The 27,733-nt window shown below is 44.7% G+C and overlaps 2 protein-coding genes across 10 annotated transcripts in view; one reads left to right on the forward strand and one right to left on the reverse strand.

Moving 5' to 3' along the window:
• Window positions 1-3,317, reverse strand: part of LOC137425268 (phospholipase A2, minor isoenzyme) — a 75,120-nt gene extending 71,803 nt beyond the window's left edge. The window contains exon 1 of the mRNA XM_068113524.2: window positions 3,205-3,317. Coding sequence (XP_067969625.2) covers window positions 3,205-3,283 — 79 coding nt within the window. The 5' untranslated portion in view covers window positions 3,284-3,317. The remainder of the gene's footprint in view (window positions 1-3,204) is intronic.
• Window positions 3,318-3,406: 89 nt separating this feature from the next.
• Window positions 3,407-27,292, forward strand: SUDS3 (SIN3A corepressor complex component SDS3). 9 transcript variants are annotated; one of them, XM_068113520.2, is made up of 14 exons: window positions 3,599-3,843; window positions 4,108-4,217; window positions 4,327-4,396; window positions 8,416-8,471; window positions 8,703-8,774; window positions 10,737-10,756; window positions 11,856-12,012; window positions 12,129-12,224; window positions 12,314-12,375; window positions 16,532-16,550; window positions 19,540-19,589; window positions 23,027-23,123; window positions 23,227-23,311; window positions 26,940-27,292. In XM_068113520.2, the coding sequence occupies exons 2-13, from the start codon at window positions 4,112-4,114 to the stop codon at window positions 23,286-23,288; spliced, it is 867 nt and encodes a 288-aa protein (XP_067969621.1). In that variant the 5' UTR covers window positions 3,599-3,843; window positions 4,108-4,111; the 3' UTR covers window positions 23,289-23,311; window positions 26,940-27,292. The 9 variants fall into 9 exon arrangements, with proteins under 9 accessions (XP_078632602.1, XP_078632607.1, XP_067969621.1 ...); XM_078776480.1 differs by having other exon boundaries at window positions 3,610-3,843; window positions 11,856-12,009; XM_068113521.2 differs by lacking the exon at window positions 26,940-27,292 and adding an exon at window positions 24,986-25,124 and having other exon boundaries at window positions 3,610-3,843.
• The last annotated feature ends 441 nt before the right edge of the window (window positions 27,293-27,733 follow it).

A 27,733-nucleotide genomic window follows, 5' to 3' on the forward strand; every position in this document is an offset into this window, starting at 1 on the left:
GTCCACAACAATTTGAAAAATCCTTAATTTTCATTCGATTCACTTGACATTCGAATGGGATTTATATATCCGTCAACTAGTTCAATCAACAACTATTTTATTCAACATAGGCCAAAAGTCCACAACAATTTGAAAAATCCTTAATTTTCATTCGAAAAAAAAATTATTTATCTATTTATTTAAAACGGGTGTACACGATTGTACATGTGTACGGACCTTACCGAACCTTACCGACCCGGCAAACAAATCATCTCATGGTGCACTTCATGAGCCGATTTGCCCGCAGATCTGGGCAAGGCTTTTAATACCCAGCGTCATGTCCTCGCAAGCTCACGAATAAATAGAATCATTTTAAAACGTTTCATCCTTGGATTACCTATGGACAATCACAAGTCCCACACACCAAATCCTCCATCTTCAGAATTCATATTTCATAATGGACAGATCCCCAAGACGTCATGCTCACCTTGGCGACGTCCACTCAAAATTCCAGCGGTGCCTCCAGATTGTAGGGGAATTTGTAGCTGAGACTCAAGACTCCAATGACCGGACACAGGTTTTACAAAAGGTCTGGTTTATTAACTGGTTATTCACTTCATTCCAATTACCAAATAATACCGCATAATTCAATGGACCAGGTTAACTCTTTTCGCATGGTCCTTCTCGTTCGGCCGATGTTCCTCCGCCACTCCCGTCGGTCAGAGCTTCTGCTCACAAGTTCTCTCGACTCAACGTTTGCTCTCGTTTATATGGACAAACTGGACTTAATCCCCTGTCCGCTGAACGTTAATCCTTTCTCCGCTAATGCCCCGAGGTCATGCATGCACCAAGTCCTGGCATCAGCTCGCTCCCCTCCTGCTGTGAGTTCCGTTTACCAAACGATAGGGGGGGTGCTTCAGCCAGGGGCTGTGACCAGGTGGACAAGAGATTATCATGTTCGGGCACATTCCTGACACTCATTTACGAACTCGTCTTTCACAGAGTTTGCAGGTAAAATGTATCTGCTTCGTTACCAGTGTTAATTAATAAGTTACCAGTGCCAATTAATAAGTTACACTGAGTTACACTTCCACACCCGTATCGCCCAGCTCCTGCGCCCCCTGCACGAAGCTCTCCGAGGTAAGCCGGGCAAAGGCGACGTTACCTGGACCGAGCAGATGGACACGGCGTTCACGGGCGCGAAGCTCGCCTTGGCTAACGCCACCATGCTCGCGCACCCGGCGCCCGATGCACCGATCGGCCTCACCACCGATGCCTCGGACTACGCGGTGGGCGCGGTGCACGAGCAATGGGTGCGTGGAGCTTGGCAACCGCTGGCGTTCTTTAGCCGGCAGCTTCGCCCGCCCGAACGCCGTTACAGTACCTTCGACCGTGAGTTGCTCGGGCTTCACTTGGCGGTCAGGCACTTCCGCCATCTGCTCGAGGGCTGTGCGTTCACTGCCTTCGTCGACCACAAGCCGCTGATCTTCGCGATGGGCAAGGTCACCGAGCCGTGGTCGGCCCGGCAGCAGCGTCACCTCTCGGCCGTGTCCGAGTACACGACGGACATCCAGCACGTCGCGGGGAAGGACAACCCGGTGGCGGATTGCCTTTCCCGGGCCGTCGCCCACGCAGTCCACCTCGGCATCGACTATGCCCGGATGGCAGCGGACCAGGCCGCTGACCCCGACATCCAGGCCTTGCGGACCGCCGTCACGGGCCTCCGCGTCACCGAGGTGGCGTTCGACGGCGCGGGCGCGGCCCTCTTGTGCGACGTCTCCCTCGGGCGTCCTCGCCCCATCGTGCCCGCGGGCTGGCAGCGCCAGGTGTTTGACGCCATCCACGGCCTGTCCCACCCGGGCGCGAGGGCCTCCCAAAGGCTGATCGCCGACAAGTTCGTCTGGCATGGCCTCCGGAAGGCCGTCTGTGGCTGGGCCAGGACGTGCCTCGCGTGCCAGCGCGCCAAGGTGCACTGGCACACCCAGGCCCCGTTGGCCCCGTTCACGGTGCCGGAACGCCGGTTTGACCACGTCCACGTGGACTTGGTGGGACCTCTGCCCCCCTCGCGGGGTTTCACCTACGTCCTCACCATGGTGGACCGCACCACCCGGTGGCCGGAGGCCGTGCCCTTGGCGTCGACAACGGCGGCCGATGTCGCGCAGACTTTCATCGCCACCTGGGTCGCCCGGTTCGGCGCCCCCTCAGACATCTCGTCCGACCACGGCCCCCAGTTCACCTCGGAGCTCTGGGGGGCGGTCGCGCAGGGGCTCGGGGTCCGGCTGCACCGAACCACGGCCTACCACCCCCAGGCTAACGGCCTGTGTGAGCGATTTCACCGCTCATTGAAGGCCGCGCTCCGGGCCACCCTCCGCGACGGCGGCTGGGTCGACAGGCTCCCCTGGGTCCTGCTGGGCCTCCGGATGGCACCCAAGGAGGACCTGCGCGCATCCGCGGCGGAGTTGGTCTTCGGGCAACCGCTGCGGGTGCCGGGCGAGTTCCTCCCCGACTCCACGGCACCATGGTCCGCGGCACAGCAGCGCTCCGCTCTGTAAGAGACCGCCCAGAGGTTCGCCCCGGTGCCAACGGCATGCCACGGGCACCCACCGACGCACGTCGCCCCGGAGCTTCGCACGGCGGAGTACGTCTTCGTCCGCCACGATGCCCACCGGACACCACTGCGGCCCCCGTACGACGGGCCTTTCCGCGTGCTGGAGACCGGGGCGAAGCACTTCACCCTGGACATCGGCGGTACTCCTGACCGCGTTTCGGTAGACCGCCTCAAGCCGGCCCACCTCGACGTGGACCATCCACCGCCAGTGGCCCGACCCCCACGTCGGGGCCGCCCCCCTGCGGGCGGACCCCCGGCACCGCCCAGCCCCGCCGCCACGCCGCCCCCCCAGTCCTGCACCCATCCCAGGGGCAGCCAGGGGCATCCCACCTGGCATCCCTGCACCCCGGACGCTGCCGATCGCCAGGGGGCGCTTCGGCCGGGTCATTCGTCTGCCCCGCAAACTGGCCCTCCAGGTGCGCGGGAATTCTGGGGGGGGCGCGTGTGGCGGACACAAAAGCCCACTGGCGTGGTGACATCATTCCGCGCACAAAGTGGGCGGTGGCCACGCCCGAGGGGTAGGCGTGGCCTCATGATATACACCGGGCGCGCAGCCCGGACTCCGGAGCGCGCCAGTGTTACAGTGAGCTCCTGAAATAAAGACGCTTATAAGTTACCGCTTGTCCGCTTCCTCCTTGCTCGCAGGCAGCGCGCGTAACGCCGCGCTTTATCTTCACCATTGAGAGATGGGGCCATAAACGATATGCGGCACGATATCTCAAAAAGTTGAGGACAAGTTGTGACAAAACTAGTTGGATTGAATGATTAACCGAGCACGTTATCGAAGGAACACAAAAAGCTATTGGCTGGGTGCTGTGAGTCCGCAGCGGTTGTTAGAACTACTGCAATCTATATACTCCAAGAGGCTCCACAATAAATGCTCTGACTGGTTTTATGAAGATGTATTTCAGTGAAGGGCTGAAGGTAAATAAATAAAAACAAACCGAGTGACTGGTAGTTTAGAGAAGATTATGAACTTCACAAATAATATGTAGAAAAGAGTATTAAAAGGAAGAGGAAGAAGATTCGCGGAGTATAGCAGTGGGTTTTTCCCGCTTGGCTGGATGTTTCTTTCTATTCTCTCCACGGCCTACTTTATTTTGCAGCAAATATATAGTAGGTTGTCAGCGCCATCCATAGATTATCAAAAAACTGAAGAACGCAATTCCGTTTCCACACTAAAATGAAACGATCCACGGTGTTTTCGTGACGTCACTTTGTGTTTCCCCCTCAGCTTCTGGCTCTGCAGTAAGGAGGTGAGTTTGGATGACTGATTGGTGTGGTGTGGTGTGGTGTGGTGTGGTGTGAAGTGAAGCGAAGCGGTGAGTTGTGTTGTGGTGACGGAGGAGTGGTGGTGGTTTTGTTGTGGTGAGGAATACTATAGAGTGGTGTTGTGGTAAGCAATATTGTGTTGTGGTGATGAATGGTATGGAGTGGTGTGGTAAAGAGTTAATGTTTACAGATGTAACCGCTCACCCTCCTCGCCCCTTCCTTCCCTCGGTACACCACACGGGGTGCAGGGCTATGGCGGGCTCGGTGCAGTGCCCGGAGCAGGGTGCGCAGGACGGGCCGGGCGATGCTGCGGACAGTGCGGACGAGGTGCCGAGGAGCGGACGGAACTCCGACGAGGGTCGGTGATGGACGTGCACGGAATACGTGGACCTCGTTTCCCTTTACTTTCCCGATCATTTAACGGTTTTTTGAACTCGTGCGCACGTTTCCATTTTTAACTTTTTCAGACACAGAAGACGCGAGTGAAACGGACATGGCGAAAAGAGAAGACGGAAACTATGTGGAAATGAAGGAGCAGTGAGTTGATGTCTATGACTGTTTCTCCCGACACCATGGGAGGGAGTGTTTGCTTTTCTCTGTACAATGTGGGTTGTGCGAACATTCGGTGGCAGCCGGGAACAGAAGGTTTTGCCAGGATTCGTAGGAAACCGTGAACCAGAGCTTGTGCCAGCTTTCACTTTCAGTGTGAACTGCAAACCTGGATGTTGTGCCGGCCTTCGGTGGAAGCGGAGGTTGTGCCGGCCTTCGGTGGAAGCGGAGGTTGTGCCGGCCTTCGGTGGAAGCGGAGGTTGTGCCGGCCTTCGGTGGAAGCGGAGGTTGTGCCGGCCTTCGGTGGAAGCGGAGGTTGTGCCGGCCTTCGGTGGAAGCGGAGGTTGTGCCGGCCTTCGGTGGAAGCGGAGGTTGTGCCGGCCTTCGGTGGAAGCGGAGGTTGTGCCGGCCTTCGGTGGAAGCGGAGGTTGTGCCGGCCTTCGGTGGAAGCGGAGGCTGTGCCGGCCTTCGGTGGAAGCGGAGGCTGTGCCGGCCTTCGGTGGAAGCGGAGGCTGTGCCGGCCTTCGGTGGAAGCGGAGGCTGTGCCGGCCTTCGGTGGAAGCGGAGGTTGTGCCGGCCTTCGGTGGAAGCGGAGGCTGTGCCGGCCTTCGGTGGAAGCGGAGGCTGTGCCGGCCTTCGGTGGAAGCGGAGGCTGTGCCGGCCTTCGGTGGAAGCGGAGGCTGTGCCGGCCTTCGGTGGAAGCGGAGGCTGTGCCGGCCTTCGGTGGAAGCGGAGGCTGTGCCGGCCTTCGGTGGAAGCGGAGGCTGTGCCGGCCTTCGGTGGAAGCGGAGGCTGTGCCGGCCTTCGGTGGAAGCGGAGGCTGTGCCGGCCTTCGGTGGAAGCGGAGGTTGTGCCGGCCTTCGGTGGAAGCGGAGGCTGTGCCGGCCTTCGGTGGAAGCGGAGGTTGTGCCGGCCTTTGACCCCCACTGTCAATGCTTGACGTTCAACTGAAGGTGGCACAGGAATGTGGAATTTATTGGTTCATCGGTTGCATTCATTGTTGATCTGGAGAAAGCATTCGATGGGGTTCCATGCAAAGTATTGACATGGGCATTGAGGAAGTTAGGAGTGGAGGAATGGTTGATCAGAGTAGTGATGGCAATGTACAAAAGAGCGCGCACAGCTGTAAGGACGAAGGACGGGAACAGTGGTGAGTTTGAGGTGAAGGTGGGAGTGCATCAGGGGCCGGTACTAAGTCCACTACTATTTGTAGCTGTGATGGAGGTGCTGGCTCGGAACGTAAAGGAGGGTTTACCGTGGGAGTTGTTGTATGCAGATTGCAGATGATCTGGTGTTGATTGCGGAAAGTATGGATGGACTGAAGGAAAAGATGAACAAGTGGAAGGAATGTATGGAGACAAAAGGTCTGAAGGTGAATATCGGAAAGACGAAGGTGATGGCAAGTGGTAAAGCATGTGGTGAGGTGGAAAGAACTGGGAAGTGGCCCTGTGCTGTGTGTAGGAAGGGTGTCGGAGTGAACTCCATTCAATGTACAATGTGCGCTGAGTGGGTTCATCAAAAATGTAGTGGTCTGAGAGGGTCATTAACCAGTGTGGCAGCTACATTCAAATGTAAGGTGTGCACAGAGGGAGCTGCAGATGGAGGAAATGTTGAGTTGGATCTTGGAGACGGCGTGAAGCTCGAAGGTGTGAAAACATTTTGCTACCTCGGAGACATGCTGAATGGAGAAGGTGGATCAGACTCGGCAACGGTTGCTAGAGTGAGATGTGCATGGAAGAAGTTTCGGGAACTGAGTGGCGTGCTGATGATGAGGGGAGTGTCGTTGAAGCTGAAGGGAAAGGTGTATGCTGCATGTGTGAGAAGTGTTATGATTTATGGGAGCGAGACATGGGTCATGAATGTAGAGCAGCAACGAAGGCTGGAAAGGGTGGAAATGTGAATGGTTCGACGGATGTGTGGAGTATCGTTGAGAGGAAGACAAATAATGAATTGTGAAAGATGATGGGAATAGAGCCTGTGATTGATGCTGTGAAGAGGAACAGGTTGAGATGGTTTGGTCATGTGTTGAGGAAGGATGAAAGTGACTGGTTGAGAAGAGTGATGGGAATGAATGTAGAAGGAAGTAGAGGACGGGGAAGACCGAGAAAGACTTGGCTAAAGATGGTGGAAGAAGAAATGCGGGCAAGGGGGTTAACAAGGAGAGATGCAGAAAATAGGGCAAAATGGAGAAGATTGTCATGGGGACCGCAAGGCTAACCCCTGCTCTAGTAGGGAAAATGGCCTTTAAAATGCATGTTGTTGTTGTTTGTTGTATCGGTTGCATTCACCGATTATTATACTTTTTTAAAAATTCTTATTTTAAATTTTTTAAATTTTATTATTACTTATATTATTTCTTTATTTTTAACCAAGTCATTCACGAGCCGGCTGTCCATGCCCATAGTTTAAAAAATTTAAATACATTATTTGCTAACTACTAACTACTAACTGCTATCCCCACCCAGGTCATACTATCTTCTTCAACTAAAGTATCAAACAAGCACGGCTACGCCGTTGTTAGAGTATCGTTCCTGTTTTTGGGGGAGAACGAAGTTAGTCATCTGAGATTGTAACTGACTTCATGGTCGTTTCTCTGCCAAGTCCATTGTAGTTCCATGTGTGTACATTTATTTGTGGTGCTGTAATCATATTGTAGTTGGCAGTTGGGTATAACTCTGCATAAAAAAAATAAAAGAAATTTTATTTTTATTTTTATTATCATTGAAACATCGATTGATAAATCTATGACATATGAAAAACATCCTGGCAAAGTTGCTTACCAGTAAACACGTCACCTGTGTGTCTGTAATGCAAGTTTGTTTATTTATTTATTCAAATTGATCTAAGTGTTGCAGTTGAGATTGGTTTAACCTGAGTTCAAGTCTTGGCGTCGCTCCAAACTGTCATCCAGGTGTTTCACAGGCAGGGTTATTCATCGATGTTTGTGCTGTTTCTTGAATGTACGTTAAGTCGGGTGCCCCGTCTGATAGTATGAGGTGAAGTACGTTAAATATCACACTATGTCCTTTGCAAAGTGTTGGCGAGCTATCGCCTGCACCCTTAACGGATTACCAATTTATACCCTGATTAACTGCTGGGAAGTCAATGGCAAACCGCCCAGTGCCACTCTTGTCAAGTAGCAAATGACCTGCCTTCAGGAAGAGCACACAATCAATCACTCTTCTGAAGCTCTTTCTCTTTTTTTTAAATTCAAAATTGTCATCTTTTTCTAATTCTCTCCTCTCTTGGTGGTGTGCGCATCCAGCATGATTGGTGTGCCCCCATCACATCTTTCACTTTCCTTCTTCCACTTTTCATATTTCTCCATTCTGTCACTACTGATGTGTTTCTTCTACTCACTCGCTCTGTACACCTCAAATTAGGCACTCCTCAGTGTGAACCTTTACTCGCACATTACACTTTATTTTGTCACGGCTTCTGCGATATGCTTTAAGGCTTAAGCAATTCTGTCTGATGGTTTGTACTTATTCTGACGTGTTGGAAGAACAAAAAAAAATCATCAAGTTGCATAATCTTCCTTTTGGCCACAGAGAAAGCCCGTGAATAGAAAACTGCCACATTACACTTCACGCACGGCGACTTTATTTTGTCACGGATTCTGCGATATGCTTTAAGGCTTAAACAATTCTGTCTGATGGTTTGTACTTATTCTGACGTGTTGGAAGAACAAAAAAAATCATCAAGTTGCATAATCTTCCTTTTGGCCACAGAGAAAGCCCGTGAATAGAAAACTGCCACATTACACTTCACGCACGGCGGGCACAGGTTTGGTGGATACAAAATGGCATCAAATTGCAAGTTGTTGCTACTCCTCGTATATAGGGACTCCAGTGCAGCCTTTGGCGGGAGCTGAAGTTGCTTACACAACAGACTCAAAGGGTCACATTGTATACAACATGCCCTAAGGTTGCCCAATATATGCCTTGGCTTGCCTGTAAATTTTCACCTCTAACACAATCATTTTTTTTTCCTTTCCCTTCTTTCAGAATGTTTCAAGATAAGGTAATATCGTTAAAGAAACAAGTACAGCAATTGCAAGAAGGTAAGTAATGCGATCTATTATGATAACCCAACTGATTCTTACATGCTAGGTTTAATGGAAAAGCAAGACCTCACTTTTTAAGCATTTTGTTTGTTGCTTTGTGTACCTCTACATGTGGGCATGCACCAGCAAGCATGTTCTGTGGTGCATGTTTCTTGGAGTTGCACACATTGGCAGATAAAAATTTACAAATACTTTAGTGCATTAAATAAATTGCTTGCTCATTTGTAGGCACGCTCTTGGAGTACCAGAAGCGGATGAAGAGGTTGGATCAGCAGTACAAGGAGCGCATTCGGCATGCAGGTCGGTGTGCTCCTCGATACTTTTGGGATGTCGGGTGTAGCATTTTCCAGGTGGACCATTTGCCCTTAAGAAACCTTTAGCATGCAAACGTTCGAATTTGGCTTGGGCGGAAAAATCAATTACCCGGTTTGAATCTATTTCCTTGATTGGGATGGGCAATCGAATCCCAAATTTAGTTTCTAGATCAGAGCACCTCCAATCAATTTACGATCAATACGTTGCAATTTGTGAGGACCTTGAAGTAAAGCCATCGGCAGGAAGCAACCAATACTTTGGTCAGCTAATGACAAAATGTTTCACATCTTGCTTGAAGGTCACCTTGAAAAGTAGAAAATAGGGTTACTACATCTACAGTGCAACAATGATAACAATTTTATTAAAGTGGTGTACGACTTCAAAGTTCTCCAGATGGGCAGGGAATGAACTTGGCTCTTCGTCTACGAAAATTGCTGAAAGATGTGAACAAAGAACCGAGTGATCCATTGACAAAAATCGCTGATAAAAGGTGAAGAAAAACCACCAGAACTTGAGACATTTTAAAAGAGTACTCTACAGTGGTGCGAATATGCAGTCCCATTCAGGATCTGTGAAGCGACGTGCTGCTGCTGGTGAAGATGCTCCTTTTGTTGTCACATGGAGGTGTCAAACCATCGAAACAGATTTTGATTAGAATGGTTATGAAGTTGCTCACTGTTAACCGTAAAGTGTTAATGCTGAGTAGATTTGGATATTGCATCAACTACCATGCAGCTGAGGAAATTGTAACAGAACTTGCCGATGCTATCACCAAGAGACAATTGGAATTACTTGATGGGGCATCGTGCCATAAACCTGAAGCCAAAGCTTTTGATAACTATGACAAGCTGAATCAAACCCTGTCCGTAAAGGAGACTCTGGACGATACTATGGGAATACTCTACCAGGAAGAAGACAAATTTCGCACTGATCTGTCCTTGGTTTAGCGAGCCCATTAATTAATCTGTCCTTGGATTAGCTCACACGTCTGTCCTCGGTTTAGCGGCACACTTTTCTTTTAGAAAAAAAAGATTTTATATCCATTAAACTTTTCAACATCATAAATATGAAATCTTGAAGAACAGTCTTTCTTGAAGAACCTTTGAAAGTGATTAATCAGAAATTTTCTTGCGTTGCATTTTAGTTTCATGGCGATTGATTAGAACTTTTTGTGACAAAAAGAATTATCAGATGAAAATTGCTGATTAAGAACCTTCTTGAACCTTTATTAGGGTCCTTATTATTTGCAAATGTTGAGGATTTTCCTTTCTTGTGCACGTGCTTTGTATTTGGTATCCAATGTAGATGTCATAAAATAAGAATCAGCCTCTGGAGCAAATATTCCCGAAAAAGTGTTTTAAGGGTCTTCGCCTTCCAAAGTCCAGAAATGCGGAAATCAAGAAATGGGTTTTGTTGGATGTCAAGGTAATGTAACACGAGCATCAAACCTTGTGGGCGCGAGCGAGCGAGTTTATGATCAACCTCTGACCAGCTATCGGTCTATGCATTGTGTTGTAAACTGTATGTGATCATCTGGTCAATTATGGAAAAACCACAGTACTACCCCCTCACGCCCCCCCCCCCCCCCTTACGACCGACATTGCAACACACACACACACACACACACACACACACACACACACACACACACACTCCCTGCTATATTGCACATGCATAATACAGTAAAACATCAACAGACGAAAGCACAATGCACAATACTCACATTACACAATATGCAGCATAACGGGCACGGAATTGCGATAGCAGCTGATACTCGGAATCAATTCTCAAATGTAGAAAATTGCCAGGTTTTGTTTCAATTACATTATTATTATTTTTTTGCTTAGGTAACTTTGAGGATATTATTTATTTCTTTTTAAAGAAATTTTGGGCAGTTGGAGCATCACTGTATTTCTGTCTAAGAGATTGTTATTGTGTGTTTTACAGAAATATTCGTCATTTTAGAGGTGAGTATATCTAAGTGTGGATTATACTGAGAGAAATGGGGTGAGTATATGTGGATTATGCTGAGTATTGAGGATGTCTGATAAGATGCTTGTACGCTAAACAAGAACAGAATATGGAGAGATAAAATGATTTGGAATCGGATAAGGGGCTAGACAGGGATGTATTCTCTCCCCTTACTTGTTTAATCTGTATAGTAGTATTATGAGGAAATGAAACTTTGATAACCTGGAGTCAGGATTGGAGGAAGATGTAATTAACAACATAAGGTATGCTGACGATACCATTCTGTTGGCAGAAAGTAAAGAGGACTTGACAAACTGCTGCAGACATTGAAGAAGGAAGGTGAAACAACTGATATTTATTGAAACGTAAAAAAGACTAAAATATTGTCAACTGAGAACATTGTGTCCAGATTGGAAGACGATCACATGTAAATAGTGGAAGGTTTCATCTTCCTGGGTTCTAAGATTGGAGTTGAGTGGATAATGTGGAGGAGAAATTAATAGACGGTTACCATTGCAGAGAATAGCAATGTCAGGATTGACAAAGATCTGGAAAGACAAAGATGTGAAAATACAAACAAAGAGAAGGCTAGTGAATACTCTGGTCTTTCCAGTTGCAATGTGAGTACTTATTTATACTGGAAAATACAGTACTTATTTCTCGGCCAACATGTTGCCTTTTTATCAACACAAAATTGAAGCTCATGGAAGAGATAGAACAAAAAGGCAATGCCCTGATGGTGGAGCCACATGTGGACAAAAGCAAGGGAATAGGCAAACAAGAAAAAGGATGGGAAGACTTATAGTAACCTGCAAGTAAGAGTTAGGTGGCGTTAATGGGGGTAGAGAAGATTGTGGATAGGTGGTACACATCAGATGGTAGTGTAATAAGGGAGGGAGGGAGGGAGTGAACGTCTCAAGAAGGCAGTTTCACAAACGGGAGAGGAACAAGAGAGTCTAGGTGTGCAGTCCATGTGGATTTTTGGAGGGGTTACTGAAAAAATACGCTTGCGTCCTCGTAGAGCTAGGGAGGATCTGAGGGATGTAAAGCAATGGCCACTGTGACCCAGGCTGCCCTTATGTCTGTGCAATGCAGACCGAGCAAGTTGAAAGACGCCATGTGCAAGACAAACATGCAGCAGTGAAGGAGTTTGATGATAAAAAAGTTGAACTGAAGGACAACTTGATTGCTGAATTGGAAGAGAAGAGGAAGATGATCGAAAATGAGAGATTGACAATGGAGTTAACAGGTGGTGGGTTTCCGTTTGTCTTTGTGAATACACTCACTACAAACGTGTATATTATGCCTGTCGTTGATTGTAACTGCTTGTCTATGAAAGTGTCATTTTCCCATTGATACTTCCTGCAGATTCAATGGAGGTGAAGGCTGTGATGACCAGGAAGTTAAGACGACGTCCCAATGACCCTATTCCTTTGCCAGACAAGCGTCGCAAACCAACACCATATATCCTCTTTGAAAGTTTTTTTTCCCTCCAATTTTCCTCTTATTCTGCAATTTTCTTCCACCTGTGATTGACTTTAACGAATCATCACCCCAGCTTAACTATGCCCTCACAGAGGAGCAGGTCTGTGAAGATCTTAAATGTATGATCAAGGTGAGGAACGTGTGTGTGTGTGTGTGTGTGTGTGTGTGTGTGTGTGTGTGTGTGTGTGTGTGTGTGTGTGTGTGTGTGTGTGTGTGTGTGTGTGTGTGTGTGTGTGTGTGTGTGTGTGTGTGTGTGTGTGTGTGTGTGTGTGTATATATTGTCTTGTCCGCAGCTGATTAACACCAGCCTTAGACGAATAGCCGAAATGGTCCTTTATGTCCTCGGCAACGGGAGGCTTTATTTCCTAGGCCCGAAAAATGGCGGTTGTTTTTGGCGCGCACGGGAATGAAGGAACCGGAGTGCTTACCTGGATGAAGCACACAGATTTAGTCCAAAACCCACAACAAACAGACACGACAAGGAAAAATGCAAAAATAAAGATTTAATAAAAACTGGAACTGCCACTTTATAACTGCTGGCAGTGATGACCGGTTTCCTCCGCCTTCCCACTTTCATACAACCCCGCTTTCACTTCTTGTTTTTCACATACATACACAAACACATCCCCACACTTTATAACAACCCCGCTTTCACATTATTTTTATTTTTTTTCTCCATCAATTTATCCCTAGATGATGCTCAAGAAATTTCATCCTAATCGGATGAAGTTTTTTACTTGTCGAATTATGACGTCATAATGGAGGCACCATCATTCGCATATGTTATTCTGCATGGATAGTTCTTTACAATGAGCCATGTCTCCGTTTTTTCTGTGCAGCACTTTTGGAGATATAGAGGTGCAAAGTTTTTCGGTTTTCCAAGATGGCGCCAGTACCACGTGACCTGTGATGTCATAGTTAACATTATAGGATTCTACAAGCCGAGGCTCTCCTATGGTGAAAATTTCCTGTGAATCTGTCCAACTATTGCAGAGAAAAATATTTTTAAAGGAAATAAATCCGAAAAATAGCAGTGCCACAATCAGTTACATGGCCTGAGAAAAAAAAAGTGTTGCGTTTCTTCTTCTTTCAACAATAACGACTTCTAGCTTCCAGACCGTACAACCAATCATGTTGAAATGTTGAACACCTATTCCCCTTGATGAGAGCTACATTACATTAAATTTTCAAGTCGATCAATGCAGCGGTTCAAGAGATAGAATCTTTTTAAGATTTTCGTTCAATTATCTATTGCTGCCAAACCATGTGACTTATCAAAACTTCCCAAGTAACGTTTTAACTTCCCCACATGGGGAACGTTTGTGTAAAGCTTCTACTTGATATCTTCAAACATTAGGGAGGAGATAGGATTGATTTAAAGTTTATGCTTAAAAACGTCATAACTCCGAAACGATTACATGTATGACGACATCATGCAGGAACGTTTTGTTCATCATGGGCATGCGATCATGCATGCAAAGTTTGGGCTCGATTTGTTCAGCCGTTGCGGAGAAAAAGGGGTTTTAGTGTTTTTCATGAAAAACAATATGGCGGCTGAAACATGTGAGTATGATGTCGAAATTTTTTGCATTCTCAATTTTTTTTTCCACTAAGGTCATGTAAAAAAATCATTCGTGGCGTCAAGGGGGTCTATTTGTCGAATTCTAAGTTCGTAATGTTACCACTTTTAATATCCTAAATAAATATGCTTTTTGGTCCCATTGCAAAGTTCTTTATAATGAGGCATTTTTTTTCCATTGAGCTGTTTCGGAGATATAGAGAGCCAAAGTTGAAGGTATTTTCCAAGATGGCGCCCATACCAGGTGATCAATGACATCATAATTAGCAGTAAAAAAATTCTACATGTCTAGCCAATCACTTGTTGAAATTGCTTTAGTCGGCCGGCACTCAGCTCTGGTCCCAAAGGAGTCTTTTTGAGAGAAAGAGAGGTGGTGATCGACGTTCAACGCCGCTCGCGTCAGAACGCCCCAAAATGGCGCCGGTGCCAGGCGTGAAGCAAGCAGCCGAGATAGCTCTCTTTCGCTGTGTGTGTGTGTGTGTTTGTGTGTCTGTCCCCCTTTATAAAGCAAGGTTTTAAAGGCTTTGAGTAGTGCTTTAGGAGGGATTTGAGTGGGCGTGGGGGGGGGGGGGGGGGGGTTCAAGGGGCAGTCTTTGAACACGACTGTGTGTTAAAAGACCTAAAAGACTCTGAGGACCTAAAAGGACCCCGAAGACCCAATGGACCCCATACACCCATAATACCCCGAAGACCCTAAATACCCTGAGGACCCAAAAGACTGAAAATACCCTGAATACCAAATGGACCCCAAAGACCCAATGGACCCCAAACACCCAGAATACCCAGAAGACTCCAATGATCCTAAAAACCCAGAGGACCCAGAAGACCCCAAGGACTCCGAAGACAAAATACCCCAAAGACACAAAAGACCCTGAAGACCCAATGGGCCCGAAACACCCAAAATACCCTGAAGAGCCTGAAGACACTGAAGATTGTTGAAGATCCAAAATACTCCAAAGACCCAAAAGGCCCCAAGATCCTTAAAGACCCAAAATTCCATGAAGACTCTAAAGATCCCGAAGACCCTTAAAGACCCCGAAAACCCATAAACACCCCGAAGGCCCAAAATGCCCTGAAGACCCTGAATACCCAAAATATCCCAAAGACCCAAAAATACTCTGAATACCCCAAAGACCCTGAAGACCCAAATTACCCAGAGGACTTAAAGGACTGACTCCCTGAAAACCCCAAATATCCCAAAGACACCAAGACGTTTAACAATCCAGAAGACCACAAAAACCCAAAAGACCCTGAAGACCCAAAATTCCTCAAATAGCCATAAAGACCTGGAATACCCAAAAGACCTCAAGACCCTAAAAGACCACAAAGACCCATCATACCCCAAAGACCTTTAAATACCCCAAAGACCGAAAAGACCCCTAAAAACCACAAGATTGAAAAGATCCAGAAGACCAAAAAGACCCCGAAGACCCAAAATACCCCGTAGACCCTGAAAGACCCCAAATACCCTGGAGCCCCTTAAAGTCCCTGAGGACCCAGTGGACCCCAAATGACCCCTAAGACACAAAATGACCCCTAAGTCTGAGGACCCTTACATACCCAAAAGATCCAGATCGAGGACCCAAAATACTCGAATGACTCAAAAGACACCGATGAAGCAGAAGACACTGAAGACCCCAAGGACCCAAATGGCCCCAAGGACACAAAAGACCCCAAGGACTCCAAAGACCCAAAAGAAGAGTAATTATGAGGAGAAGCTTCCGTCTGGCCACTCTGCCATAAAGCCCAGATCGGTGGAGTGTTGCAGTGATGGTTGTCCTTCTGGAAGTTTCTCCCATCTCCACACAGGATCTCTGGAGTTCAGTCAGAGTGACCATCGGGTTCTTGGTCTCCTCTCTTACCAAGGCCCTTCTCCCCCGATTGCTCGGTTTGGCCGGGCGGCCAGCTCTAGGAAGAGTCCTGGTTGTTCCAAACTTCTTCCATTTAAGAATTATGGAGGCCACTGCTGTGCTCTTGGGAACCTTCAATGCAGCAGAATTTTTTTTGTCGGCTTCCCCAGATCTGTGCCTCCACACAATCCTGTCTCTGAGCTCTGCAGGCAGTTCCTTCGACCTCATGGCTTGGTGTTTTGCTCTGATATGCATTGTCAGCTGTGAGACCTTATATAGACAGGTGTGTGCCTTTCCAAATCATGTCCAATCAATTGAATTTACCACAGGTGGACTCCAATCAAGGTGTAGAAACATCTCAAAGATGATCAAGAGAAATGGGAGGCACCTGAGCTAAATTTCAAGTGTCATAGCAAAGGGTCTGAATACTTATGTCAATGTGATATTTCAGTTTTTTCTTTTTCATAAATTTGCAAAACTTTCTAAAATCCTGTTTTCTCTTTGTCATTATGGGGTATTGAGTGTAGATTGATGAGGGGAAAAAAGAATTTAAACGATTTCAGCATAAGGGTGCAACATAACAAAATGTGAAAAAAGTGAAGGGGTCTGAATACTTTCTGAATGCACTGTACATGCAGACATGATTCGTTTTGCTTGCTGACCTGCATTCTCAAACTTGCCAGTTGCGATGGGAATAAAACCCTTCCTGTGGATCATTTAGCTGTACATACGTGCTTAAAATGCAAAGGGAGGGGGCATAGGATTGCATCTTTGTACTCGTGACGATGTCCAATGGATGTCCAATCTTTAAACTTATGCCTGATGTTGCTGATCTCTTGCATCTTCACCCTCCCTAGGGCAAGTCACTTAAATCATGTAAGTATAATCCTTTTCTTTTAGTCCCCTACCAGTTTTAACTGAGGGTCTATATATTTGCTCTACGTTTGTCTATCGTCCCACCTGTGGTTTTTCCAGACTTTTTTCCCATACCCTTTAACTTATTCAACTGAAACTTGGTTCATCGCTTTATCTATATTATAATAGCCGTAGATGATTCTGTCTGTCTGTCTGTCTATCTGTTGGGTGTCTGTCCGGGGTGTGGCTTACTCGGTTTGCAGAGTAGCTCCACCCATAGCTCCACCCATTCTGGGAGTGGCTATAAACAAATATCCACCATTTTATTAACTCGCATAGCTTTGAGTCCTGTTTTGTAGGCCCGTGGTGTCTTGCTCTCCCCCAGTTTTATTTCAAATCAAATTCGATAAATCATTTCATTTTTCACAGTCGCTAACATAGTTTTAGACTCGGTTGAAAAAAAACGGGAAGAAAATCCGATGAAAGTTGCCGTTTATAGAACGAAATGAATTCTCAAAGGCCTGTAACTTCAAGGCCATTGAGTCTCTCTCACGCCTTTATCTCCAATCTAACTCACCATATGATTTCATTTTCACTCACCATTTTTACTTTTAGACTCGGTGTCAGCAATAATTGAGAACAATCCACACACGCGGGAAAATGCAGAGATATATTTTTTAAAATCGCGTCATGGTGTATCATACACCGCCCAACATGACACCGCCGGCAATGTGTCGATATATATTAAAAATTCGCTTTTGCTTTTCCGTTATGATATATTACTATTTCGTTTGATGATAGTCGTCACAAAAACGTCAACAATGATGCCGACATATATTTCTTCGTTTTTATTTCATTCAACATATTAGCCGGAAGTAAAATATGTTTCAGGAAATTACCGAGAGATATTTCTTCGTTTTTTTTATTAGTTATGTGCGCATACACTTTAAATAGGTTTATTTGAAATCTTTAATTTTCCACAAACATTCCACACACGCGGGAAAATGCAGAGATATATTTTTTAAAATCGCGTCATGGTGTATCATACACCGCCCAACATGACACCGACGGCAATGTGTCGATATCTATTTTAAATTCGATATATCATTTCATTTTTCACAGTCGCTAACATAGTTTTAGACTCGGTTGAAAAAAAACGAGAAGAAAATCCGATGAAAGTTGCCGTTTATAGAACGAAATGAATTCTCAAATGCCTGTAACTTCAAGGCCATTGAGTCTCTCTCACGCCTTTATCTCCAATCTAACTCACCATATGATTTCATTTTTATCGATGGTTTTAGAGTCGGTGTCAGCAATAATTGAGAACATTCCACACACGCGGGAAAATGCAGATATATTTTTTAAAATCGCGTCATGGTGTATCATACACCGCCTAACATGACACCGACGGCAACGTGTCGATACATATTAAAAATTCGATATATCATTTCATTTTTCACAGTCGCTAACATAGTTTTCGACTCGGTTGAAAAAAAACGGGAAGGAAATCCAATGAAAGTTGCCGTTTATAGAACGAAATGAATTCTCAAACGCCTGTAACTTCAACTTCAAGGCCATTGAGTCTCTCTCACGCCTTTATCTCCAATCTAACTCACCATATGATTTCATTTTTATCGATGGTTTTGGACTCGGTGTCAGCAATAATTGAGAACATTCCACACACGCGGGAAAATGCAGAGATATATTTTTAAAAATCGCGTCATGGTGTATCATACACCGCCCAACATGACACCGACGGCAACGTGTCGATATATATTAAAAATTCGCTTTTGCTTTTCCGTTAAGATATATTACTTTTTCGTTTGATGACAGTCGTCACAAAAACGTCAACAATGATGCCGACATATATTTCTTCGTTTTTATTTAATTCAACATTATTAGCCGGAAGTAAAATATGTTTCAGGAAATTACCGAGAGATATTTCTTCGTTTTTTAAAATTAGTTATGTGCGAATACACTTTAAATAGGTTTATTTGAAATCTTTAATTTTCCACAATATAATTTACTTGCCATTTATCATTTGATGATTACGAGACAAATTCCTCTTGAGGATCGTGACAATTCATGCGCTGCGTGGAAACTTCTATTTCCAAAATGAATGAGACGATCGATGAAGAACGCAGACTTGAACAGGATGCAGCAAGAAAACGAATGAGACGGGCGAACGAGTCCATCGACGAACGTCAATGCAAACTTGCGGGGTCACCCGTGGGAATCCCACGGGTGACCCCGCTAGTTATGATAAGTTGCAGAACAAGTTTGAGTTTTGCGGTGTTTTGCCAATTTTTTCCTGGAATTATGCCCTTTTTGGACTTAGAAAATATCACATTTATACATGGGTCAGTTTTCCAGACTTTTACCCTTGCCCTTTAACATATTGATCTTGTACTTGGTACATGGCTTTATTATGATAAGTTACAGAAACTGCAACTTATTCTGCAGCTTTGTATATCGAAAACAATTTGTCCTGCAGTATATGGCTTACAATTGCTGAGTCCTTGGAACAAGAATGTTCATTGGGACCAGTAGGGGACATGTATTGCAAAGCAATTCTCCCTCTTGTTACTTTTCTGACTTATTATTATAATTATAATGTCATTGTACCAGGGTCGGTACGAAAGTATTGCCTTTTTCTCGCTAAATATAATTCCAATTCCCGTGAAAACGAGAGAGTTCATGGAACACCTTCCCTCGCACAGTCTTGAGAAACGAGGACATGGGCGGGGTTTGCGATCGGCAAATTTGATTGGTCACGATGATGTAAAATGCCGTAATATTTTGTACAAGTACTGCTAAACTGAAGGTTTTTGAAAGTGGCAATAAGATGATTTGTTTTCCACAGTGTTCAAGTGTATAATTCAATATGACATAAAATAAAGATTTTAAAGGTTGTAGAATTTTTTTTGGAACTTTACTGCTGTTGATGCAGCATCTTTTACACCACCTTATTTATCACATTACGTTAGTTATTCATGCCTGTTGTTTACAGTGCATGTGCGATCGGGAGAAATTCAGGGTCAAAGTTCTGCTAAACTAAAGGTTTGTTTTCCGATTCATGTTCCCATTTGTGTTCCAAATATATCATTCAATTGAAATGAAGTTGTTCCTCGATCATAAACTGACGCTTGCAGACAGACAGACAGACAGACAGACAGATGAAAAATCACACATAGAGCGACACTTGGCAAAACAGAACAAAGTAGAATGCCACTCGGTAGAGCATCCTTTTGACCTCAAAAATAATTAGTGATTGAAGTCAGTGACCTGATATGCAAATCGTCTTCAAAGGTTAAGTTAATGGGATGAAAATTGAAAATTTTAGAAATTTGGCCTATGTTGACCTTTTGGCCTATGTTGACCCTTTCTCCTATGCTGATCTCTAAAATAGTTGGTGGTTGAATTCAGTTGCCTGATACGAAAATCCTATTCAAATTTCATGTCAATCGGATGAAAATTGAGGATTTTAGAAATCTGATAAGTGGTTGACATTTTGACCTATGTTGACCTTTTGGCCTATGCTGATCTCAAAAATAGGTTGTGGTTGAATTCAGTTAGCCAATATGTAAATCATATTCAAATTTCAAGTCAATTGGATGAAAATTGAGGATTTTAGAAATTTCAAAAAAAGTGGTTGACCTTTGGCCTATGTTGACCTTATCTTATTTTGCAAAAAACAAATCTCTGAATCTGAGATGGCCCAATATCCAGATCTTTTCATAATATGATAGTCTACTAGTGTGCCAAATTTGGTGCTTTCCTCACAAAATGCACAATTGTTATGCTATATTTAGCTTAGCTGCCGGACTTCTTTCTTACAATGCATTGGTTATGAACTGAAAAAGAGGAGGATTTGCTTTCGTGTACCGACCCTTGTAGTTACAGTTCAGATATTCTATTATCTCTGTTGAACAACATTTTAATTTATTATTTCGATTTTAAAATTTTGCATTTATTATTTTGAACATTGTGGAATAATTGACCTTTATTTAAAAAATGTCGAAACTGACTGAAACTGACGGACTGACTGACTGAAACTGAAACTGACTGAAGGCTCCAGGCACGGACTATATGTCTCTGGTGTTTGTTTGTGAGAAAGAGAGATTAAAGCTAGGCCGGGAGATATAGTTTGAGTGAGACAGCAAGTAAGACCAGCAATCGTGACACGGAGAGTGTAAGATGGTTCCAGGCAGCACTTTACCCCTCCCATGTCAGAACGGTAGTACTACCATGGGCGGTTGCTGTCTACAACCAACTACCTAAAAAATATCGAGTATGCAATACGCTTTCAAATAAGTGTACTATGGAGACGTTATTTTGGGTTGTGGTGGATTAGTGTGGAGTGCACCATCATTGTGTTCTATATTCTCTCCAGAAGAATGTTTGAGAGGAGGTCTAAATGCTCCCTTGATGCTATGTGTGTGCACCTTTTGTATTTTGCACACATCATATGCACCTTAATAGTATTTAATCTACTAGGGCATGCCCGTACTATATATAAGCTAGGACGTGCCCGTACGTGGGTGCCCGTTCCTTGCCAAAAAAAAAAAAAAAAAAACATTTGTGTAGGGGTGTGTGTGTGTAAACATCCTAGGGCGTGCCCGTACGTGGGTGCAAAAAAACATGCGTGCAAACAACAACAACAAAAAAAAACTTTGAAACCACGTGGCAGTAACGACCACAGAACCCCCCCCCCCCCTCTATTTACATGAATGGTTTGGTCCATTCGCAACGACCACAGAACCCCCCCCTCTATTTACATGCAATGGTTTGGTCCATTCGCAACGCCAAAGCGAACGGCGAACGGCTAAATCGCCATAGCTCGGTAAGTACTTGTCCGATTAATTTCAAACCTTGAAAAGGCACATCCTCGGGTCCCCAGCAATATACCTGGCAAGTTTAAAGTATATCGGACCCGTGGTTGTCGAGAAACAGCGGTCACAGACAAACATACAAACACACATACACACATACACACATACACACATACACACATACACACAGAGATTAATGGAATTATAGATAGATAGTGTCTTTTTATAACTCAACTGAACACAAGATTTCTGTGAAACAAATTGACAGCTGTTGTTGATTATTGCTACTCAAACCTGAAACGTGGTTGATGGCACAACTTGGTCAAGCTGTGGATTGTTCCTTGTGTGAAAACTGCTGATTTTCATGTTTTTTAATCATCAATTTTGTATGTTTTAAGTTGTTGTGGCTTCTCTTCTTAATACAACAAACAACAACAACAAGGCATTTTAAAGCCATTTTCCTTGCTAGAGTGGGGGTAAGCCTTGCGGTCCCCTGACAATCTTTTCCATTTTGCCCTATTTTCTGCATCTCCCCTTGTTAACCCCCTAGCCCGCATTTCTTCTTCCACCATCTTTAGGCAAGTCTTTCTCGGTCTTCCCCGTCCTCTACTTCCTTCTACATTCCTTTCCATCACTCTTCTCAACCAGTCACTTTCATCCTTCCTCAACACATGACCAAACCATCTCACCCTGTTTCTCTTCACAGCATCCATCACAGGCTCTATTCCCATCATCTTTCACAATTCATTATTTGTCTTCCTCTCAACGATACTCCACACATCCACCGATCCATTTGCATTTCCACCCTTTCCAGCCTTCGTGCAACGTTCATTACCCATGTCTCGCTCCCATAAATCATAACACTTCTCACACATGCAGCATACACCTTTCCCTTCAGCTTCAACGACACTCCCCTCCTCGTCAGCACGCCACTCAGTTCCCGAAACTTCTTCCATGCAAATTTCACTCGAGCAACCGTTGCCGAGTCTGATCCACCTTCTCCATTCTGCATGTCTCCTAGGTAGCAAAATGTTTTCATGCCGTCTCCAAGATCCAACTCAACATTTCCTCCATCTGCAGCTCCCTCTGTGCACACCTTACATTTGAATGTAGCTGCCACACTGGTTTAATGACCCTCTCAAACCACTACATTTTTGATGAACCGACTCAGCGCACATTGTACATTGAATGGAGTTTACTCCGACACCCTTCCTGCACACAGCACACGGCTTAATCACATGGGTTATCAAATTGCATCATGGCCTAATTGAGAATTGTCAACATTCCAACGTTGATAAAGCAATGCCTTCTTCCAAACTCAACGTGACAACTCAAAATACCTGTAAGAAATGGCAAGTTGATCCACACTCAGCAGTTTTTACAAGGGGATCTTTTATTTTTATTTTTAAGTTGACACAAGCAGCTTGACCTTCAGTTTCTTTCTCCAGATCCACTTCAACTGAACCAAGTATACCTGATATTGCTGGAGGAGCCCAAATGAGTGTTCTATGTTCTTGTTTATTGTGTTTTGTGTTCTGCGGTTTTTATTTTTCAATCCCTATGATTATGACCAAAAGTAGGGTCTATGATCCCCTCATTGCCTTTCAAGAAGACTTGTGGCACTTAGTCTTCAGGATATGGTTCTAATAATGGTTGTGGTTGTAGCGTTGTTGCTGGATGGTGGTGGGATGCTGTTGGAGGTTCCGTTGCAGCGCTGTGAGGCACGGATCGATGATGGAAAGTTGCACTACGATAACAGATGGTAACTGAACCTTTTATAATTAAAAAAGTAACCCGGGGAATAGAGTACGGCAAGCAAATTTATGACAATGCCAGCAAGTACAGAGTTTTCTGTGTGTCTTCAGGTTCCATAAAAGCCAGCCTGTCTATCTGGAGTCACGTGATTCCAGCAGGATCAGCTGTGTGATCAGCTCAATTGGGACAAATGAGGTACATAATTTCTTTACCACAGCTACATGTGATCTTTACCTTGTGCTGTGTTTCTACACTGACAGGCGATTGTAGGAAGCTATTGTTGTGCTCGCACACACTGTCCTAAAAGTATCCAGTCATTGATGAAACAAGAATACAATGATGGCTAATAGCATAACTAAACCATCACTGTTTCATTGAATCTGTAACTTTTTGAAAGTAATTAATCAAAAAAATTAAACAACTAATCGATTAATTAATTTAGCAATAAATCAAAAATACCTCTTACAGCCAAATCGTTTGGTCACTGTCATGTCCAAATATCAGCTTCATTGCTCAAAAGGTGCCTGAGATATTGGCCAGATCAGATGAGAAAGAAAATAAATATGTAATTAATAAATCGATAATAATTCAGTAATTAATCAATTAATTGATTGATCACAAAATACTATTTTTGCCAAAGCAGGTGCTCACTATTGTGCCCAAATTTCAGCTTCCTAGCTCAAAGAATGACTGAGATATCTCCCAGACAAACAAACAAGATAACAAAGAAAGAAAACAAATGGAGTGAAAACTGAGTGCATTTTGTTGACTCACGTCATCGCCTGGACATGGAATAGGGAGGGGCAGTGTACAATTTTTTTTTACAGCAGAATAGACAGTGACAGGACCAGGTGCCATAGCCTAGGAGTAAAGGGGAGGAGAGTTGGGACTTTCACTCCGTTGAGTTAGGTAAGATAGGGGTCTTTCACTTAGACACCCCTGCTTTACCATATCTGGCTCATCCATGAGCCCCTGGAAACTATACAAAAAATAATAATAAACAGAGTAGTTAATGCATGGAATGGTAGTGGTAGTGGAAACAGTAATATATTTAAACTGTAATTGGATAAGTACCAAGAAGCATTGGGGTTAGAGGGTACATGGACATTGACAGGAATGGTGTTGGAGTCGTCGGGTCATCCCAGTTGCCTGGTATGAATCTGATGAACCCGCATCAAAGTGGTCACGCCGGCCAGCCATTTTGGACGTCCCCAGTCGGGTCTCGGGCCTGTTTTGCTTCTTTACCTGCTGCGGTGGGGCACCAGAGGTGACCGGGGTCACGTGCTAATGCAGTGCCTAATGTGAGATACCCCATTTAGCAATTCGAGCGGAGGTCGCTGGATGCAGGCACAGTTCTTATACCATTACTCACCACAGAATTGTTCCTATACCAAACGGTTCAGCGATCAAAGCAATCCAAATCACTCAGAGACCACATTCATGTGCAATGGTGTTTTTGAATAAGAATAAGCACATGGGAAGGAATACAGAATGAAGTAATAACAATTATTTCCAAGACCGATTTATAACCCCACCAAGTGTCCTGTGTATCGCACATTTGGAAGAACTTAATTATCTCAGCCTTTGGGCTCCACTCATGTCACAGTAGGACACAATCACATGAGATACACAAACGAATACCGGAGCGTGGCACAAATTCCCATCGAAAAGATATCGTCCCTGGCAGGAACATTTTGCACCAATAGGCTTTTAACGGGCAGGTGAGATTGAGTGCTCTACACATGTGCTTAACACATTACCTTTCATGGGGATTACATTACACTTGATTACTCTAACATGTACTCTGACATAACTATGCTAATATATTCCCCATTTCCTCCCCCCCCCCCCCCCCCCTTTACCCCCAAGGCCACATCCGTAACTATTGTACCCATCTCTCAGCTGCAGTTGCTCACCATTATGGCTGTCCCATATGCATTCCCATAATTTTTTCCAATATTATGTATATATCATCCTTGTGATGTCCTGGTACCAGATGCACTGTTCTCCTCCCACCACCCCCATCCCAAGTGAAAAATGAAGTCGAGGAACTGATTGAATGAATGTGGTGTTAATATAGTGCAGGCATGGCATGGTAAGATGGACCAAATGGCCTCCTCCTGCCTCAAAGTTCCTTGTTTGCAAATTATTTTCCAATTTAGTGACAGTTTGGCATCGAGAAAGCAGGGTACCCACTAAATGCAGTCGTTGTATAATAAATTCAAGCAGGAATGTCTTGTTGGCAGAAAACCCATTGCGCTGATGTTAAAATGCTAAGCGGGGATTTGTTCATTATGGGCCCCTTTGCTCCAGGATGGTGATTGTCGCTTTTTTATGCCTCCGCCGGGGGAATTATTTTCAGGTTGTCCTTCAGTCTGTCTGTGACAGGTTGTTGCTACCGTGATAACTTCAGAACGGCTGAAGGGAACCAAGTCAAACTTGGTACAAGTATGTATAATGATTTAAAGATATATGGATTGGATTATGGGGTGAATAAGTCAAAGGTCAGAGGTCCCTTTTGGTAAATATTACGTTACTGCACTAACTTGTGAACCATTTTATGGGATTTTGACCAAACTCGGTGTAAGTATAAATTATGATGCAAAGATGAACTGATTATATTTCAACGTCAAAGGTCAAATGGCCGTGTCCTGGTACCAGAACTGGGACCAAAAGGTCAAAAGGTGAATATCGGAAAGACAAAGGTGATGGCAAGTGGTAAAGCATGTGGTGAGGTGGAAAGAACTGGGAAGTGGCCGTGTGCTGTGTGCAGGAAGGGTGTCGGAGTGAACTCCATTCAATGTACAATGTGTGCTGAGTGGGTTCATCAAAAATGTAGTGGTCTGAGAGGGTAATTAACCAGTGTGGCAGCTACATTCAAATGTAAGGTGTGCACAGAGGGAGCTGCAGATGGAGGAAATGTTGAGTTGGATCTTGGAGACGGCGTGAAGCTGGAAGGTGTGAAAACATTTTGCTACCTCGGAGACGTGCTGAATGGAGAAGGTGGATCAGACTCGGCAACGGTTGCTCGAGTGAGATGTGCATGGAAGAAGTTTCGGGAACTGAGTGGCGTGCTGATGAGGAGGAGAGTGTCGCTGAAGCTGAAGGGAAAGGTGTATGCTGCATGTGTGAGAAGTGTTATGATTTATGGGAGCGAGACATGGGTAATGAACGTAGAGCAGCAACGAAGGCTGGAAAGGGTGGAAATGCGAATGGTTCGATGGATGTGCGGAGTATCGTTGAGAGAGAGGAAGACAAATGATGAATTGCGAAAGATGATGGGAATATTGCCTGTGATTGATGCTGTGAAGAGGAACAGGTTGAGATGGTTTGGTCATGTATTGAGGAAGGATGAAAGTGACTGGTTGAGAAGAGTGATGGAAGTTAATGTTGAAGGAAGTAGAGGACGGGGACGACCGAGAAAGACTTGGCTAAAGATGGTGGAAGAAGAAATGCGGGCAAGGGGGTTAACAAGGAGAGATGCAGAAAATAGGGCAAAATGGAGAAGATTGTCATGGGGACCGCAAGGCTAACCCCCGCTCTAGCAGGGAACATGGCCTTACAATGCATGTTGTTGTTGTTGTTGTTGTTGTTGTTGTTGTTGTCAAAGGTCAAATATCAGAGGTCGTGTCAGGTAAAAATGTGATTCTTGAGAACAGCTGAGGGGATTCAAATCAAACTTGGTACAAGTATGTATAATGATGTAATACTGTGGGCGGAGAAATATCGGTCGATGTCATGACATTGAAAAGTGCCGTTCTATTATTTATTTTTTTACTCTACCCATGTTATAAATCTGTAGTTTGTGTCATTTTGTGTATAGGTATGGGTACGAAAGACTACTGACAGCAGCAAAATTCGAGTGTACCTCTCTCAACTGCAACGTGGAAAGTACTCTATTCGTAGCAGGCCTACTCCCTGAATACTATCCCACCGAGCTGGACTGAGCTCTGTCCCTGCAGTGTCATATGATGGGGTTTTGGCTTCAAGGTGTCATCGACATGGAGGCAGAGGCATGCGAGTGAGGTTATGATGTTTAGATGCGTAACATACCTGTTGCCTTTTTGTGGAATTGGACTGTTTGTGGTCATGACCTACATTGTGTTTTGAAGTTGAGCGGGTGTTCTGTGTACAATTTTGAGAAATATTTTCAACATTAAATGGAAGAATTTTGTACTTTTTTAAAGTCTCCAACTTGTTTGACATGAGTTTTAAATGATGATCAAATGGAACGAGGAATTGTTTTGCATTTTCTGGAAGAGAAAACAACCAAACGAGGTCAAACAATCTATCACATTACTTTGCACAACCTCCAAAGTTGCAGAACATCATATACTTTAGTTACTTACACTCACAAATGCTCATATCTCTCTCACACACCCAACACAGTTTCAGATAAACCACTCCACCACCACTCTCCTCACAAACCTCACACAAACCACCTTTGAAGGTTTCAACAATAGAAAACTACCAAAACGCACTATTCTCACCACAGTAGACATCAGCAAAGTGTTTGACACTCCCAAAGCTCTCACTCACAAACAAAATATTCAACACAACATGCACAACAACACCAAACACTGGCTGGCAAACTACCTATCATGCAGACAGTCAATC

Source organism: Myxine glutinosa, chromosome 4 (assembly GCF_964187855.1).
Source record: "Myxine glutinosa chromosome 4, kmMyxGlut1.1, whole genome shotgun sequence".
NCBI lineage: Eukaryota > Metazoa > Chordata > Myxini > Myxiniformes > Myxinidae > Myxine > Myxine glutinosa.